Source organism: Aythya ferina, assembly GCF_964211825.1.
Source record: "Aythya ferina genome assembly, chromosome: 2".
Classification (NCBI taxonomy): Eukaryota; Metazoa; Chordata; class Aves; order Anseriformes; family Anatidae; genus Aythya; species Aythya ferina.
The window spans coordinates 52,075,011-52,093,258 of record NC_140297.1 but is presented as its reverse complement, the minus strand read 5'-3'; the positions used below and the strand labels follow the sequence as shown (position 1 = coordinate 52,093,258).

Sequence of the window (18,248 nt, the reverse complement as noted above, 5' to 3'; positions counted from 1 at the left end):
TTCACTTCACCCATTTTTTACCATGTCACTTTACAAACATCCAGAACACTTGTACAGGCATCTACAGTATCTACACGTGGAACAACATTCTTAGGAATTCATGAGCACCAGACACAAATCCCTCCATCATTCCCATTATTAAAATAAACTTTACAGATTAAAATTACTTTAGCAGTTTCTATTTCATCTTGATAATAACCAGCAAGTAACAAGTGCAAAGTTTGCAGTCACGATCCATCTACTGCTTCTTTGTTTCCCTGTTTCCCCCACAAACCCCTAAAGAACAAAAACAAAACCCCAAATGTTGTCCTCTCACGCCCTTGCAGTAATACTGTTTCTGCAGTCGAACTGCCCGGCTGGCTTATGTTAACACATGAAACACCAGACTCTGAGCTTCAGGCATCGTTAGTCACTTCACTACAATGCCAAGTCAGCACAGTGGCAGGCCTCTAGGAAGACAAAAAAAATGATGAAGCAGTTGGATATTTCAGTGTGCTTAAACACAGAACATAAGGCTGCACGGTGCCCAGTGACTAAAAGAAACATGGCACCACGTTATCCGTTAAAACATTTACATAGAAAGATATAAACAGCAAATGTGTCAATCTAAAACAAGTTCTTTGGTAATGAAGAACAGCAAACTGTACGTTTTTTTTTTTCTGAATACGGATTTACATCCTGTTTTTCCACAATAAAATATTTTTTTTGTTGTTTAAAATATATCTCCCAAGTTGTTGCGTAACAAATAGTCCAGTACCTCAATTATCTACAGGTCAGCTTTAACTGTATTTTAGTGTGCAGCCGTATCTGCCCACTGGCAGATGAACTATAGATACACATTCATATATATAATATATATATTATTTATAAAAAATTAGAGAATTAAGTCAAGGACTCTGGAGAATACACATTCTGTATGGACAGATTAAAATGTACAATAGCTTCAAAAATCCATAAAGTTTTCTACACAGTGACGCGTGTAGTAAGTGCAAAAATACTGCCGTTTAGTTAATCCATGATTTCCTGTTTTCCTGTTTCCTAGAAAAAGCAGAAGCCGCCGCGTCTCCTGAATGACAGAGGACTTCGCCTGTTTTAGACGTGGAAGATGAGCCTTGAAGCACGGAACTTCTCCGTTTCTCTACAGTGGAGGATGCCTGAGACCGCGAAGTGCTACTCCATTTCCTGGTGGAAGCTGGTGCTTTACTGAGGCGTCCGGGACGAACAAACACGCCGTGTCGTGGCTTGCAGTGGAAGTACTCTTTACCTTTTACAGTTCCGTCGTGCTTCCCTTTGATGAAAATAAATGCACAAAATTAATCATCGGAATTTATCGGAAAACGTAACTGTAGCATTGAAGAGGGCATGTTTTTGGCTGTCTGTGAAACAGCCAAGTATTTTAGCTGTGAGTGCTAAAACCACACAGATAACAAGCACTAGTGTGAGCAAAACCTGGAAAGGAGGGCTTGAACTGTGACCAAAGAGGTGACTTTACCTAAAATATTACTTTAACTAACAGTTTAAAAAGTCAAACATTTGTTCATTTCAAAAAATAAATGATGCTCAAAGCCAATTACTTGTAAGCTTAAAACTTATCTGTCAGAGAAACTTCTAGTATAAGTGCTAAAAGCCATTAAGCTGCTAAAAATACTGTCTGAGGATCTGAAGGCATTTTCTGTTGGAATCTCTTAACACTTACAGAACACTGATTTTCTTCCAGACCCCATCAAGTTAAAGTTAAAGTTAAAGTTAAAGTTAAAGTTAAAGTTAAAGTTAAAGTTAAAGTTAAAGTTAAAGTTAAAGTTAAAGTTAAAGTTAAAGTTAAAGTTAAAGTTAAAGTTAAAGGCAACTTGTACTCTATAATCAAGTTTTTGCCCGCGGGGGAAAAAATAAAAAACAAAACACAGCGAACTTCTGAAAGCTACAATCAGCAAACCCATTTGATAGGTGGTGCCCATTGTTAGCAATGCCCATCAACACGCACACTGATAGAAAAATATCTGCCGATTTTAGGCATTGCTTGTTTTTCTGATCTATAAAAGCAGACAGGTGTGATGGGAACTACTACAACACGCAAAGCGTTATTTTGCATTTAGCAAGAAGAACAAGGCTGTAAGAGATCTGAAAATCAATCCTTACCAAAACATCCTTGTAAACAGAAAGCCCAGAATGCTACGTGCCAGACGCCAAGCTATTATGGAATTCGACAGCACGTGGTTGCAATGCAACCTTAAAATAGATCACGCTAACTGCACAGATAACCAAGAGCACATTTAGGCTTACCCAGCTGAACATTTAGCTCAACTCCAACCCAGATTCCAGCTGAGAAATCCACCGTTCCCACGTATCTCACCGTGCCCATCTTGTTACTTCCGACGCAGACCTGTTCACCCACGGCCACCCAGCTGGGCAAGACGTGGGCGTGATCTGCAGAAGCAGCCTCCTCGCAGTCGGAGCCATCCAAGTGGTCCTTCCCGCTGAAGTCATCTATGGAAGCATCAGGGTAAGTCTCGTGGTCCAAAGTCTCTTTTGCTAACACAGAGCACAGAGGCCGTTCCCCGGTGCTTGCAGAGCCCGCACACGTGCCCTGCTCCTCGTCAGTTCCTTGGGACAGCTCCGAGGCACTCACTCCGTTGGAGGACGCAAGGGAACAGGACTGCGGGGCTGTCGAGTGGTCAAAGTCCTTTCCGTCTTCGACGCCCATGAACTCTGTAAATGAATGATCTTCAACAATGTCCATCGTGTGCTCAACCGTTGCTTCACGCGCTGAAAATTCAATCGTACGACAGGCATTTTTGCCATCAGAGGAGCTTAGAGCTGAAAACGATCCAGCTCTGGGTAAATGCTGAGAGTCTTTGTCAGTGGCATTGAGGGACAGTGGGACTTGTTCTGTTAAGGCACTGTTTTCTTTCAGTGGCAATGTAGGTAACTTTTCTCTCGCTAACTCCTTTTCTGACTCTCGAAATTCCTTGTTCAAAGAAGATCTTAAATCATGTGCAAGGGGTGGTCCTGAAGAGTCATTAGAGTCCAGCTCCTTGACGTGACTGGCTAGCTGGTCTGTGCTATCACTACAGGGAACAAGCATGTCAGACAGGGTAGCGTTAGAGGCACTGTGGGAAAAGTAGCCACTAGTGATACTGCTAGTGGTGGGGCTGCGGGATACCTCTTTCTCAAGAACACGTGAACTCATGAAGTCTGATTTAGAAGAAAACCACTCCCTGTTTTCCAGGCTAGCATTGTAAACACTGAAGTCAGCAAACTCCTCTGGTACATAAGGTCGGAAATTTTTAAAGTTTTGTGGACTTATCAGCTTCTTATTAATGGCCTCCAGCTCACTGTCTTCCTCCTCAGAGTCCTGCAAAAGAAGAGAGTTGAGTGGGATTAGCATTGTACGACAGTAATCTTTTTCAAGAAAATCAACCTCACTTGATTTTTCCCTTCTGAGCATGGAGAAATATACATGTTTAGTACTCCTCAGCTGAAGAATGGAAGACCCCTCTGAAAAGAACTGTTCTTAAAATTCCTTAACTTAGGCAAATATTTAAAACATTTTACAGATGAGGAAAGCAAGTCGGAGATTCATAAAGCAACTTGTCTTGACATACAGGAAAAGAATCCACGTTACAATAGTCTTTCACTAAAACCTGAAGGCTTTATGGTACTTTATTTTGCAGTCTGAGAACTCAGAAAAAAATCAATTTCTGTAAGACAAAACATACCAAGGTATTTACACACTGCTTGCCTCTGTTGAATCTAAGCTCTGAACATTGCAGACAGTCTGTATGACATCTCTCTTCTGTTCAAATACTGGTATAATAAAGCTTCACATGCATGGATGGCAAACGGGTTTGTTCAGATTGCTTGTATCAGAGAAATCCCAGGCTGGAAGGCAGCTGGAGATCATTTAGCCCAACTGCCCTGCTCCAGCTGGGCCACCTGGAGCAGACTGGGCAGTACAGCATTCAGTCGGGTGGGTTTCAAGCATCTCCAAGGATGGAGACCCCACATCCTCTCTGCACAACCCTTTTCAGTGTTTGATCACCCTCGCAGTGCAAAAAGTGTTTCCTTGTGTTCTGATGGAAGCTCACGTTCCAGTTTGTGCCCACTGCCTGCCACCTGCCACGCTACTGAGAAGAACCTGCCCCAACTTCACTTCCTCCCACCAGCTGTTTTTTATGCATTAAGATTCCTCGCGAGCCTTCTCTCCTCCAGCTCGCTCAGCCTCTCGTGTCAGATGCTCCAAACCATCAGTGATCTCTGTAGCCCTGCTTCAGCAAGTCCTTCTCCTCCTTGTACTGCAGAGCCCAGAACTGGACAGGGTATTTCAGACACAGCCTCACCAGTTCTGAATAGAGAAGCAAGAACCACCTCTCTCAGCCCCCTGGCGATGTCTGGTATGCTGTCAGTGCTCTCTGCCCAACACTTTCTTGTCCTTCATGTTTTTGGAAATGCTTTCCAGAAGAATTTTCTCGTGTGTTTTTGAAGTGATCACTACTCACTACGGTCCTTATCTGTAACAAGGTCTTTCCCCAATATGTGGGGAAAAAAGAAGGAAACCTTCTTGTACTGCTCAGGCTACTGGAAGAACCAAAGAATAACACCCATGAAGAACTGGTAAAGAAACTGTGACACCTCCCTGTGAAGTAACAGAAAACTATAATGAAAAACAGATTTAAGAACTGGCAACAGTAAGAATATCCCAGCAAGAACTAAGGACAGAAGATGATACGTCAGGATTCAGCAATAACAGAAGCAAAGTAAACAAGAACTCCAACACAAAGCAGCTTTCGTGTACCTGCTTAGTTACAAACACACTTATTTTCTTAGTGAAAAAGTACCTGAGTTTTCAGATTCTGAATTACAGCTCTCAAGTAACCTTGAAGATGCTTGTTCCTGTTTTACTCATTTAAAATTAATAATATTTATTTGGTGGTTACACTACTGGTGCTTTAATTTTCACAGCATTAAGTTCATTGCCCACTAGGAGGATTTGCTCGGTAAGGAAACCCTGAGAAAAGTTAATTACAGCCATTAGTGAAATACACTGAGTATGACAACATTTGCTCTGACCTTAACGTATGTCACTGTACTCACTTTTTACAGAGGACATGCTCTTGTGTCAGGCTGCTTTAAAACAGCTGCAGTATTTAACAGATGTGGAAGGGCTACCTGAAATTTCAGGCTGAATGCTCTATTTAAGGCCAATTAAAGAAAAGCATTTTCTGTTAACCACCTCAGCCCTCCCCCTCTGCCATCAACAGATGTGTTTTGACTACTCAATAAAAAGTTGAGATCCTGGAGAAACACAAGGAAAGGGCCAAATATCACTCTTATGTCTACTTAGATACAAAATATTAATCCAGTTAAAATTATTAGCTTTCTGTTTGTTTAGTCATTTTGTTATTTCTAATTTTTACATGCAGTATAAAGTAAAAGATGCAAGTGAGTATCACACCTGAAGCTACACCAGTCACCCAGCTATTAATTAGGACTAAGAAGCACTGTACCATGGAGCAACCATTTAGAGCACTGATTAATAATGTGGAAATTTCACTTTCAATCAGAGAGGAGCAGACTGCTCAATTTTCATGCGGAGACACGATTTCTACCCAAGGGTCATCTCTGAACTCATTCTGAGAGCACTGTTCATCTAAATGTGTGAGATAGATTGTCCTGCCTGGTCAACACAGGCTTGTTCCAGCTCTGTAAAATGCGGAGTCGCCTGGGAAGCCTACACCTTACAAAGGCTTCCTTCCTAAGAGATAAACAAACCAAGAAGAAGCCACAATGTGACAAAACCAAGGCCATAAGCTGGGGTAGCTGTTGCAACCTCCTCCCCACTCACGGCTGCCAGCTCTTGCCTGCCTCCCTTCTTCCCACTCCAGTGGTCAGACAGGGGAGAGGACCCTGCTGAACTCTAACTACCCCTGCACAGCATTTTTCAGCTGGATGGATCAGTTCCCGTGATCTGACTGACTAGGTTACTGAAGGAAAGTCTGTGTTGAGGGAAGGAAGAAGTCACTGCAATGGCATTAGCAAGCAGCTGAGAATCGAAAGAATGGCTCTTCTCAGGGCCCGGCTGGCTGCAGTGGACCTGAAGTGTTCAGTGAATCGGCTTCAGTGGAATTGGAAAAGCCTGGTGCAGGACGTTGCCCCGTTCCAGCTCTGAAAGCTTCTGCTTGTCTTTGGAAAACAGCACAGGCACAGACTGGGGTGAAGTCAAAGCATGCCTGGGCTGGGACCCTGCTTTCACTCAAGGGATCAGAACTGCTCTGAAGCTGCTGTGGAAAATGTGGTAGCAGATTAGTTTTTACAGGATGTTTTCTGTTTTTCAGCCCAGTGGAAGATTTTGTCTCCCAAGTACTTCGCTGCCATTTGGGGCTGTGATTCAGCTGACACACTGACTCACGCTGCCTTATAGAAAAGTAACACGATGGAAAAGAAAACAGCTGCCACCTGGAAACAGCCAAACTTCCAGTGCATACACCGGAACTCTCAGCAGACTTTGGTGTAACAACCCTAGAAATGGCATTAGAAATAACCAGAATAAATTCTTCTGATGGCCTGGCTATATGGTAGGAATGCAAATAACACTGAGTAGGAAGAATCCCACACTTTGTAGTAAGACATCCATAATACTTAAGGGAAATAATGTCGAGGTTCTGAATATTAAATCCAAAGCTCTGATTAAAGCAAGTATTCACAGCCATGTCCCACAGCCCGAAAACCAAGTCCTTCATACAGCAGGATTGATGATATAACGTTTGCTGAAGCAGCAGTGAGAAAAGGATTTGGCAGGTAAATAGAAAAATGAAAACCCTCCACCTAAATCCAGCGCCTGAATTATGATGCAGACAGACTGCAGGTTAATTAAGAGCGGCAATCTCATTTTAGTGACACTGCTCCCACGTCAGGCAATTAGAAGCTTTTATAGTGTACCCACACCTAAATGCACGGTTACTTACACCAAATGGGACCATTCCATTTACTCTGGGGTATAGTCACAAAATCTGGGTAACACACAAGGTATATTAGAGTGGCAACGACATGATTCACTGAACCACACTTTACTTCACCATTTGCGCACTGCAAAAATGAAAGCCTCCCCTCTCCCGCCCTCCCCACAAGACAAAACACACACGAATAGTTTGTTTTTTTTTAAAAAAAAAAAAAAAAGCAACAAACAAACAACAAAAAAAAACTACAATCAAGTTATTTCCAATTAAAGACTGTATTCACAAATCAGGCAAGCGACCACTCATTATAACCATGAGTTCTGATCACAGGTGATTATGTGCACATTAACCCTGATTTTCCTGCTGCGGTAGCTTAAGTGCTTTAAGCCCACCACCAAACAGCCCCAAGCCCGCCACCAGGCCTCAGAACAGAAGCTGGTAGAAAACTTACAATCTTTTCCTCATGTATGCTATTGCTTTCTACAGGCATGCTGCTGGCATTGCTTCCTGACGGCACAACACAGCCAGCGCAATGCACCTGAGATGAAGGCATACTCTGCAAAGGTTAAGACACACGACACATCACACAAGCCACAACGCTAAATGCATGCAGGGCAGCAACGTGTTAAGAAGTGATGCAAGTGGAACACCCATGATAGCCATATATTACACCGAAATCCAAGTTAACAGGTAGAAAAAATCATGCGCTTCTCTCAGCAGTGTTTTAGGCTGAAGATTAAAAGTCAGGCTTTTAACCACCAGAGAACACTGTTCCACAAAATTACTTTTTATATGTGAAAAAATACACCAACATCTTGCTGAAGGAAAAATAAAAAAGCAGGTTGCTGTTACTTTAAAATAGAAGTACCCTAATAAAGGAGAATACTTACCAAGAAGTTAAAAAAAAAAAACAAACAAACAACGCTTGAGGTAAAAAATAAGCGACCAAAACCCCACTACATCTAAAGCCCATCCTGATTAATTTTAAATAGGGAATCACAACATTCTACTGCAACAGATACACGTGGCAAACAATTAGCCAAGTATACAAAATGAACTGATCTTCACTTAGAGCAAGGTAGTTTTCAAAGATTACCTCTTGACTAAGCAGAGGTCGACTTTCCAGTGGGGTCTTCTTTTTATGTTCCTCTTTCACTGGCATTAAGGGTTTGAAAAACTTTGGTGGCTGAGGAGAAAACGCTTTAAAAGGGCTGGCCATTAAAGCATGGGAATTCTCTGACACAGCACCTAGGAGAAAAGCAGAAGTATTGCATTTCAGTTTTTCATCTCTTGACTGCAAGAGTGTAACACAAAATAATGGAAGGCTAAGCCATGCATTTGGCAATTCGATGGCTACACAAAGAATGGCAATATTTTAGTATTCAGCCACTGCTCCAAGCATGAGATAGCGCTGAGCTCTAGAAAGGGAGATTCTGTTCCTCTGAGGAACCTAGGAATAGGAAGACAGCAGAGAACAGCATTGTCTGCCCCTCCTACTCTGAGGCTCCAGTTTTTCCCTTTTCATCTCAGTCATAAGAAGTGGGAATCATCCCTGACACAGAAACTAATTCTGCACTGGAACCATTCCAGTAATCCTCACAACTGGGATGATCAAAAACGAAATTATAGCAAGGAAGCAACGAATGAACTTTCTGACCCTGCTTTGCTGCTATGTACCTACAGTGTCTCTACCTACATCAGCTGCTCAAGAAGAACAGGCTACAAGTTGACCTAACGAAAATAAGGCATCTGTGACAGCTGACATGGAAGAGTAAATATCCAAAATCATGCAAAAAAATGAAAAAGAGCCCTTCCTGCTTTGACAGAAGCCTCTCTTCATTTTCAAATTCATAGACTAATAGCAGCTCCTCCTTTATTCTCCTCCTTCTGTTTTGATCCACATCTGGCTTGTCTGTCTTCCTTTATTATTTTTTTTTTGGACACCCCCAATTTCCTATCCTTTCCTGAATGTCCTCATGCATTTTTCCCTTTCTCCCCTATTTCTAGATTATGTTTAGCTGCTAAAGCAGGAAGCTGGAGAAAGCATTTAATAGAAGTGAACTGATAAATTAACAGCACAGATATTTAATTTTTACTTTAGTGCAGTAATGAAAAAGAATCACAAACATAGTTATTACGTAGTTATTATACTTCAGTCTCACCACTGCCATCTTTGCTCTTGCGAGGTGACTCTCTGGGTAAAGTACCATAGCATGATACATCTTGGTAACTGGAAGAACAGTCAGATATATCTAGGTGACTTTCAGACCAACCCTAAGAAACAAAAATACATAAATATGCATGCTGATACAGGAAAACATGGAGAAATTAAACTCAAAAGTAGTTTTTATTTTTGTTTTTTGTTTTAATACTTGGGAATATAAAGTTTCTGATTTCAAGACAATTTTCTGCCTCGCATAGATGAATTGTTCATAATCTGATTAACTTTCCATTGAAAATAAATTAAGTTTTGCTCCATCTTCATTTAACATTTCTTAAATCTCAATTTCTATCATTCTAATATGAAGAGCAGAGAACAACAAAAGATAATTACATCTAATTCAAGTAAGATGTAATTAGCATTTTCTAGATATATTATGTAAACATACTTTAGGGAAACACTGTTTCCCTTTAAAAAAAAAAATCTTAAATACATCTTGCTTTGAAGAGGAAAAAAATCTGAGAATGTGCACCACTTCTTTTAGTGAATTTCACATTTACATACCTTATCATCTTCATCACAGGCAGAAAGATCTAGTCGGCTACAGGATACCTACAATACAGCAACAGACAGAATGACAAAATGCATCTCTTTCGTTTACAAAATATGTCTTAAGGAGACGTGATCATTTAGTCCTGACAACTTCCATGTTCTCTCTTTTCAGATAAGATTACTTATAAGGACAGCTACATTCGTGGTGTATATGAGTAGGTAAGAGGTGAATGCATAAAATGCACACAAAATGGAAATGATCCCTTATGCTACAAAAAAATTAGAGAGACTTTGATACAAAAGTAAAAAAAGTAATCTGATTCACTGCAGCCATCATTCTCAACTACTTCCAAAACTGGAAGAGTTCTGACCAAACCTCCCACCTCCCTGTCAACCTTCCTCTCTTCCAGGATGCAAAGCTGTGCAGAGGGATTCCTATTAAACATTTGACTCTCATTCACAAAAACTTTTCCACAGGTTGGCTAGTCCTAGCTCAGAATAATCATTACCGTATCACATTGTGCACGTATTACACCAGCACACAGACACCACTCAATCCGTACTGATTTAACAGAGAATGAGTCCTTACATTGTGGACATTTGGAGTGCTCATGCTTCTGCGGATGTTTCTCGCTTTGGTGGAGAGTGCCTCTTTGACTGTGACTGCCTGTGTAGAAGAAAAGATCGTATTAAAATAGTGCTGGTATCAGAGAAACAATCAAACATGACAGAATCACAGAATCTCAGGGTGGTTGAGGTTGGAAGGGACTTCTGGAGGTTATCTGGGCCAACTTCCCTGCTAAGCAGGGCCACCTAGAGCTGCGTGCCCAGCACCATGTTCAAATGACGTCTGAGTATCTCCAAGGAGGGAAACTCCACAACTTTCTCCATGGCTCAGTCACCCATACAGTAAAGCATTGTTTCCTGATGTTCAGGCAGGAAACATCAGGAAACACCTCCTGTGTTTCAGTTTGAACGCAGGACTTTGCGCTTGCTGAGCTTCATGAGGTTCCTGTCAGCCCACCTCTCCACCACGTCAAGGTCCCTCTGGGTGGCAGCACAACCCTCTGGTGTATCCACAGCTGCCCCGAGTTCATGTCATCTGGAAACTTGCTGAGGGAACGCTCCATACAGATCATTAATGGAGACTGATAAACTGCACTGGGCCCAGGACTGACCCTTGTGGCACACTGCCAGTTACTGGCCTCCAGCTAGACACTGCACCACTGATCACCACCCTCTGGGCCCTGCAATTCAGCCAGCAGCTTTTTTTCAGTGTGCCTAATGACAGGAAACAGAGCTTGCATTCACAAACCTTAATTTGCAGACACAACCACCAAAATTTGTATCTGAAATTCATTCTTTGGCCTTTGCCTGATCAGCTTCCCCACTGCCAGCTACAGTTACCATTGCTGGGACTACGTATTTCAAAGAAGTAACTCACATTTACCTGTCCAATGTTTTCTCTCTTAAAAACAAACAAACAAATAAATAAACCACCACCAAGCAACACTTAATATTTATAGAACAAAACCACCCATCATCTCTACTTGGACTGTAATAATTCAGTTCAAAAGGTGCAAGAAATGTCTTTTCCTTACCTGTCTGAGTCGTTCGAGGCTCAAAATGTTCTCCACTTGCAGCACACCACGTGTATATTTCTCAATGTAAGTTTCACCATCAGATGTGCCCTCGTTCTCGCTCCTTGCAGCCATCAGTGCTAAGGTCTCACGATCCTCAATTTCTTCTGTAGCCTAAATTGCAAGTTACACTATTTAAGTTTTTCAAATTAAAGCCTATTGTTTTTAATGTGCTGATTCACTTATTTAGAGCATCATGATCCACAAATTTTAATTTGAATCAGTAAGCCTTAACTTAATTAGCAATCCTAATTATAATCAATAACCCAGGACTTTTCAACACACACGTTAAATGATGCTGAATGAAGAAGAGGCCATGCTTAGGAGAAATTTTGCACATTTCTTGTAGTCTATGTACTTCTAGGAAGAACACATAATTAACCTGAAACCTCCTGTGTTACAGATTGACTAATGACAATGTCCTAGGCAAGCAAACGCAACTTCCTTACCAAACCTTAGACAGTCTGTGTGATTTCCCTAGAGTTTAAAGTCAAAGTAATAGCACATGAAAGTGACAAAACTATTTACTTTCTTTTGTCCAGGTTACCTTTACAATCTATGTTAGAGCACATTTCCGATTTGTACAAGTTTTTGATGTAAAATATATAGTTTATATTCCTGTTGAACTGATTTTCCTAGCTATAGTGACCTGAATATCCCTCTGAGTAGCCTCTTAATTCTCCCTGAAGCAGCTAATACAATTTCAAAAATAGCTCTACTACAAGAACTCAGTTTACACAGTAAAAGAGAAAATAAAATCCCCACAGTTTTCTACTGTTTAAGGTAAAAACAACCTCACCACTGAACAGCAGGATACGTACTTTGGCAAGTTGCCTCATATCAACAAAGTAGGCCATTTACTTTGCAATCAGTGCCACCTACTACAATAGTTATTCTGTTACTTTCAGTGAATTTGCCAGAGAAACACAGTGTAATTTACCTTTGGTATATTGGATACTATTTCATAGGTCACTCCACAGGCATAATATATATTTTTCAAGGATATTCTCCTTTTCAGGCTCTGGGTAAAACTCTAGAAACAAAGTAATTCTCAATTATTGTTTTGATAATAATTATTTATGATGTTCTAAGAAAAAAGGTTGCAATACAAAGATTTATTTTACCACAAAAGCACATTCTCCAGGACAATAATTAAGTAAGCTCCTTTTCAGCATTCACAATCCTTAGAGTACTTTTTAAAGCCTTGTAGTCAGCACAAAATGCTGTCAAGTTCAAACAGTTTACTCCTGTTTTGCACTGAAGCTCTATCCTTGTGTAATAACTCATAACTGAGGAACTGTGGCTGTAAGAAGTCTGTAATGTGCAGGCACCAACACTTCTCACTTTGTCAGCCACCTGTTAAATAAGCAGAAAATTCTTTTCGCTATAGCAAAGCATAGGACTGATCTCTAGCCATAACTGGATGAGCAGCCACAGTTTTCACTATTGTAGTCACAAACCTAGTGTGCTGCATTGTTAGACTAGTTAGGCCTTACATCACTAACTGTAAACTTAACTTTCATCTAATAAGGCATTTGAGACAAATAAAACTGAGAAAGGAAAACATGCTAAATACAAAACAAAACACACACACAAAAAAGCCCAAAAAGCAAACATAATAATAATAATAATAATAATAATAATAAAAACAGAATTCAGCTGTTTAGTAAGTTGCTTAGTAATACAATGGGTGTTTTGTGTCCCACCCCTACATCTCCCTCCTATTGCAATATCCAAAGCAATTCTGAGATACGCTCTCGGACCTAATTGTCTGGGAAACAAAAATGAACATGATTTTAGAGAACATCTTGCTGTCTAAACCCATGAAGCAGCAAAGGAAGGGGAACAGCAACCACTCTTGCTGCCCATGAAAACACCCTATTTGAGATCACCATGTAAAAGTGGGTAGAAAAAATATACATTTGGGCAGTGCAGGGAAACAAGCCTAATTTGTAATTAGCGGAGAAAATAATAAAGAAATGAAAAAGATATATTGTGTTCACACCAAACATCTAAATGCTCCAAAGATGCCGTCAGGAACAGAGTGGGCTACAGTAACCCTATATTAGACAAGCTACTGCAAACTCCTCAAAATCAAAGAACATTTCAAGTATACAACCAAGAGGGTTAAACCACTTTCTTTGCTGTTGTTGCAAAAGTAGTGCCTGTTACACTTTGAAACAAATCAGTTTGAAATATTGACAGGTCAAAAGGCTATGCTAGAAGTGCACAGCATCACTGCAATCTATGCTAATCTGTTTTTCATTTGTTTTTAATAAGAATAGGAGACATGCAAAATGAAGCAGGCAGCTAAGAAAACACATTCATAAAATTAGGGATACCAAACAAAATTAGTAATAAAAGAATATGTAAACTTATTACCTGCTTGTTATAAATATTGGCTGCAATCCTTTTCCGTAATACCAGTTCCATCGCAGCAGGATGACTGAGTTGCACAGTAGTCTTCACTATTAAGTAAATCCTCTCATTTTGTGGAGTGACCCTGTTCAGGTACACTGAATCATGGACAGAAGAATCCCAAGCAGCAGTGGCTGAAACCTATGCAGACAAATCAAATGGAGAAAGGAAAGAAAAATCAAAGTCTCAATCTAACAAATAATTTATAATGATTTAACGCGGAGTAAAACAATTCTTTTATGAAAGAAAAATAAGTACCATTGAACAAAATGGACTAAACCCACCCTTTCGTAGTATGCAATCAGAAGCAGCACAAAAGAGGTGTTAAGATATCAGGAAACACAATAGGAAGCACAATCCCCTACCCCAAAAAGAAGTTTTCACCCAGAAGGAAGCAGAGGAGAGAACAGAAGCAATACTGGAGGAAGAAAAAGAAATCCTATTGCAGCTGTACTAAAAATGTATGGAGCTCAATGGCAAGATTTCCATCTGGATTAGATTAGGTTACAATGGTCTATACAGAACAAATCTGTTCCATCCTGCAGAACATCTTTTTCCATCCCCCCGTCTCTTCCTGAACCTCAACTTGACATTTATTGTGCAAAGGGACTCTTAAGCATTGGTCTGAGATGGCACAGAAAGTAGAAAAAATACAGTTTAAGCTCCAAAATGTACTCAGAACCGTTAATTTCCAACAATTCCCCTTTTCTTTTTTGAATTTAAAAAATTGTGTACTACAAAGAAAAAAGTTTTTTTTAAAAAACATTAAGCTTTGCCTCGTCAGCATAGTAAAGGAAGCAGTTTTCTCTGAATAATTAGGAGCCTACAAGAGGAATGATGAAGGGGCAAGGAAAGAAGAAAAAAAGGAATTGTGAGTTAGGTAGCTGAATTAGACTTTTGCCAAGAGCCAAGACTTTCCACCTCTGCATTAAGGCAGGAGAGCTAACAAGTCTCTTAAACCCTCTTAAATCCTACCCAAACAGGCCAGAAACTGAAGACAGCACTTCCAATACAGAAACATAATCATAGTGATTAAATGCATACAAGGAGAAAATAAAACATAAGAAGAAAGCTTTAATATAAGCTGCAGTTGTCAAGAAGGAGGCTTGCTAACAATTCACCTCTTCATCGCTGTGTTTTATGATCGGCAGATAAAAGAAGGGGCTCCCGTGCTCCTTTGGTAGTATGGAGTTAACTCCTGATGCATGGGGACCTATAAGTTGTTCGTTGGCACTGAGGTCATCAGCTAACAAAACAAACATGCAGAGAATGAAATGGTTTTGCACCAAAGGACATTAATATATGGAGGCAAAGTTGTAATACAAAGTTGTAACAACATCCTACCCGTATTCATAACACATTTAATCCTGATTAATTGTACTACTATGCATTATTCTGAAGACGGTTGCAGCATAGAAAAGTGGGGAGGTAAAACTGGGCCAAGACTCCCTCTGAACATGTCCTCACATGACCTAAAGAGAATTCAGAACTATTTCTAGGTATTCAGGAAAGGAATTTAGCCAGCCATGAATAAATCAGTTCCTCATTTATTCACCTGCCAGCCTAAACAGCCAATCTCTTAGTTAAATCAGTTCTGATGTATCAAGATTGACAACAGTGGTTCTGGTAACTTTAGGCTTTTAATTGAACAAAAAAAGTGTTTTGCAATGATCCATAACCCTGCTTAAATATCCTACTTGGTCTTCTATCTGCTCACCTCTGCTTACAATGAAAATCAAAAACATTTCCTGTGAGCACAGAAAGAAGAGCATATATAATTTTTCAAAAGCAATTTCTAAAGTGGGTATCGATGTACTGCCTGTATAAACAAGCCTAGTAGCCCACTGAAGTGCTGGATGTGACTAGGCTTGTGGATCCTTCCCTACTTTATGTCCAAGTTTATAATTATAGACTTCCTAAACAGTCCTTAAATATAGTGCTAACTCCAGTCTCTTGCTGCATACAGTGTATCTGTGCTCCAAGAACATAAATCCATAGTCTTCCCTCATGTAAAACTAATTGTCTTCAAAGGGAGAACACTCAGATACTCTAACAAAATGCTCGTTATGCTCCTAACACACTCTTAATTAAGCCATCTGTTTAAACCTCTACAGATAAGTCAGTGGAAGAGTCGGAAGATTCTCTATCAGTGCTTTAATGACGTGTGGATTTATACATCAAAACACACACAGGATTTTCCTGCCTGACATTCCATTTAGACTAAGCTTGCTCTTTTATGCATTTTTCTGTTGTATAACCAATCCTTCTACTTGTATGATCCCTGATTATTATCTTAATTTTAAAACAGTTGTACTTAACTATTGCAATGCATAGAATCAGAAGAAAGTACATTCTCCAAGCCATACCAGACAGTGCCATTGCCAGGACGTTTTTATATCTTCTGAGACATTTAAGATCCACTCTTCCATCTACCAATTTACTGATCCAAACTAAATGTTATTATTTTATTTATTTTTTTAATCTGTTGTTACAACATACCATTCAAATCAAGGAAAAGGACAGGTATATGTGTTTCCATTCCTGCAGGTGGAATCCTGAAACAAAAACTGCTGTCAATACAGAAGGCAAATACAAACCTAAGCTAATCTGGGCAAACAGTTCTCCATGCAAGTTTTCTATTAACTGTGACCAACGACTAAGACTATCAACATTTTGATGGTTACTTAGAGCAAACTCCTGGCAAGACATAGTCTTTATACCAATAAATATACTTCTACCTACATGACCACAGCAGACTTCAAGTGAGTACGGGAAAAAAAATCCTAAATTTGAGAGGAAAAATTATCACTACGTCATTCACCCAATGAAGAAGAGATATTAGGCATTATCAGAGACATCAGTGTACACTTGATTAGAGCTTTTATTTCTTGTCCACACTTTCACAAATTTAATATGTTACCTTTTTAACTTTTCAAAGTCAGTTTCAACAGCCTTAAAACACATATTTAAATGAAATTAAAGAGAAGTTCTGAGATATGTTTCTTCTGCTCCTTTTCAAATTTTCTTTTAAATGAGAATTTCTTCCTTCCTCACCCCAGCTCAATTAAACGATGTGTTCTACAATTAATTTTTGAGCAATTGAGCCTTTTTTTTTTTTTTGAAAGGAATCAAACTACAGGATAGCTTTCTCAAAACTAAAAAAAAAAAAAAAAAGTAAAATAGTATTAAATTCAAAGGCAATGTTCAAACCGCGACAGCTATCTCAAAACTCCTTTTTGTAGTAAAGGAACTAAGCAAACACTCATTACTTTCAAACAAGCACCTGACCTTCTATTATGCCAGCTCAGTGTAGTTGGAGGTATTACAGGAAAACCTAGAAAGCTATAAAACATCTTGAGAATTTTACGTTGTAGTTTGCAACGTTCATGTAAAAGAAACGAACAACTCCAATGTTTTTTTCTGAACATACCAATTTGCAGGGGCACCGGGAATTCCACTGCCTGGTGCTGGAACGAACACCGCATTCCTCTCTTCTGTCAGCCCTACCCACTGCTCTACCAGCCGGGCTTCTCGTTCAATATCATCCTCAGATTTTTCTACAGTGAAAGAGGGTAGTATTATAAGACACATTTCTGATGATATAGGGAATAAAGTACTTATGAGAGAAATTTCAAGTTTTGAACCTTGCTTATTGCTGATCTTTTGAATCTGCTCATCTAAGTATTCTCTGCGTTTTATCAATGCATCAGACCATCTTTCTCGTACACAGTTTAAGTCTTCTTCCTAACATGGGAAGAAAAATGGAAGTTATTCAGCTTTGCAGTTAAGATCAAATGGCAGGGAAGTTTGTGACATTCATCAGAATCGCTATTAAACAGCTTGCATGATGCAGAAAACTTTTTTCCCCAAATAACATGCACACTAATTAAGTACCTCATCACCCATGAATGGAAGCTTATTTGTTTTCAAGTTTCATATTCCAAAAGGAGGAAAAGAAACTGTGACTAGCTCAGTTGCTGAACAGAATCATACACCAAAGACTAATTACCCACAGAAGTGGCAATCAAACTTTTTAATCACATATGGAATAGGAAAAACAGGTATCATCAGTTGATCATAGGTTCTCCTGAAGATTAGACAGGTCAGTATGCCCTCAAACCTGCACAAAACTCCATTGCTAGCAGCTGCTATCAGTGCAATTAAAAGATTTCTCATGCAAACAAAACCGATCATGCAATCATGCTTTGTGGTATCACAGAAAATCTGGTTCATTCTTCTCTGTGATTTGTCAGGAAGCGCAGAAACAGCCCGCGAAAAGTTAGTACCTAACTGGTATCTTTGAGTTTGCTGTAAAACCTAACCCATTATTTCATGGGATGTCAGCATTCTCACCTAACTGGTTTTAATTCCTTAAAAGCTGCCTACTAGAAGTAAGACTTCAATGTAAGATCTGTAATGTGCTTTACATTTTTAGGTATTTCTTATCCTGGCCCTTGCCATCTTTTTAAATGATTCTTCTTTTAAGTTTTCTAAACTGTGACTGTCCTGTATTTACTTATCGCA

The 18,248-nt window shown here is 39.6% G+C and overlaps 1 protein-coding gene across 8 annotated transcripts in view; it reads right to left on the bottom strand.

The window, feature by feature from the left end:
- Window positions 1-18,248, bottom strand: part of KIF13A (kinesin family member 13A) — a 118,734-nt gene continuing 100,486 nt past the window's right edge. For 4 of the 8 annotated variants that reach the window (XM_084507456.1, XM_084507457.1, XM_084507459.1 and 1 more), the window contains 13 exons: window positions 17,369-17,468; window positions 17,155-17,281; window positions 16,224-16,279; window positions 14,846-14,970; window positions 13,689-13,865; window positions 12,247-12,339; window positions 11,268-11,420; window positions 10,256-10,333; window positions 9,679-9,726; window positions 9,116-9,227; window positions 8,050-8,201; window positions 2,281-3,352; window positions 1-1,288 (listed from right to left, as the gene is read on the bottom strand). In XM_084507456.1, the coding sequence (XP_084363582.1) occupies window positions 1,005-1,288; window positions 2,281-3,352; window positions 8,050-8,201; window positions 9,116-9,227; window positions 9,679-9,726; window positions 10,256-10,333; window positions 11,268-11,420; window positions 12,247-12,339; window positions 13,689-13,865; window positions 14,846-14,970; window positions 16,224-16,279; window positions 17,155-17,281; window positions 17,369-17,468 (2,577 nt within the window). In that variant the 3' untranslated portion in view covers window positions 1-1,004. Of the gene's footprint in view, window positions 1,289-2,280; window positions 3,353-6,962; window positions 7,008-7,190; window positions 7,510-8,049; window positions 8,202-9,115; window positions 9,228-9,678; window positions 9,727-10,255; window positions 10,334-11,267; window positions 11,421-12,246; window positions 12,340-13,688; window positions 13,866-14,845; window positions 14,971-16,223; window positions 16,280-17,154; window positions 17,282-17,368; window positions 17,469-18,248 lie in introns of those variants that run through there. The other 4 variants (XM_084507463.1, XM_084507462.1, XM_084507460.1 and 1 more) reach the window with 4 other exon arrangements.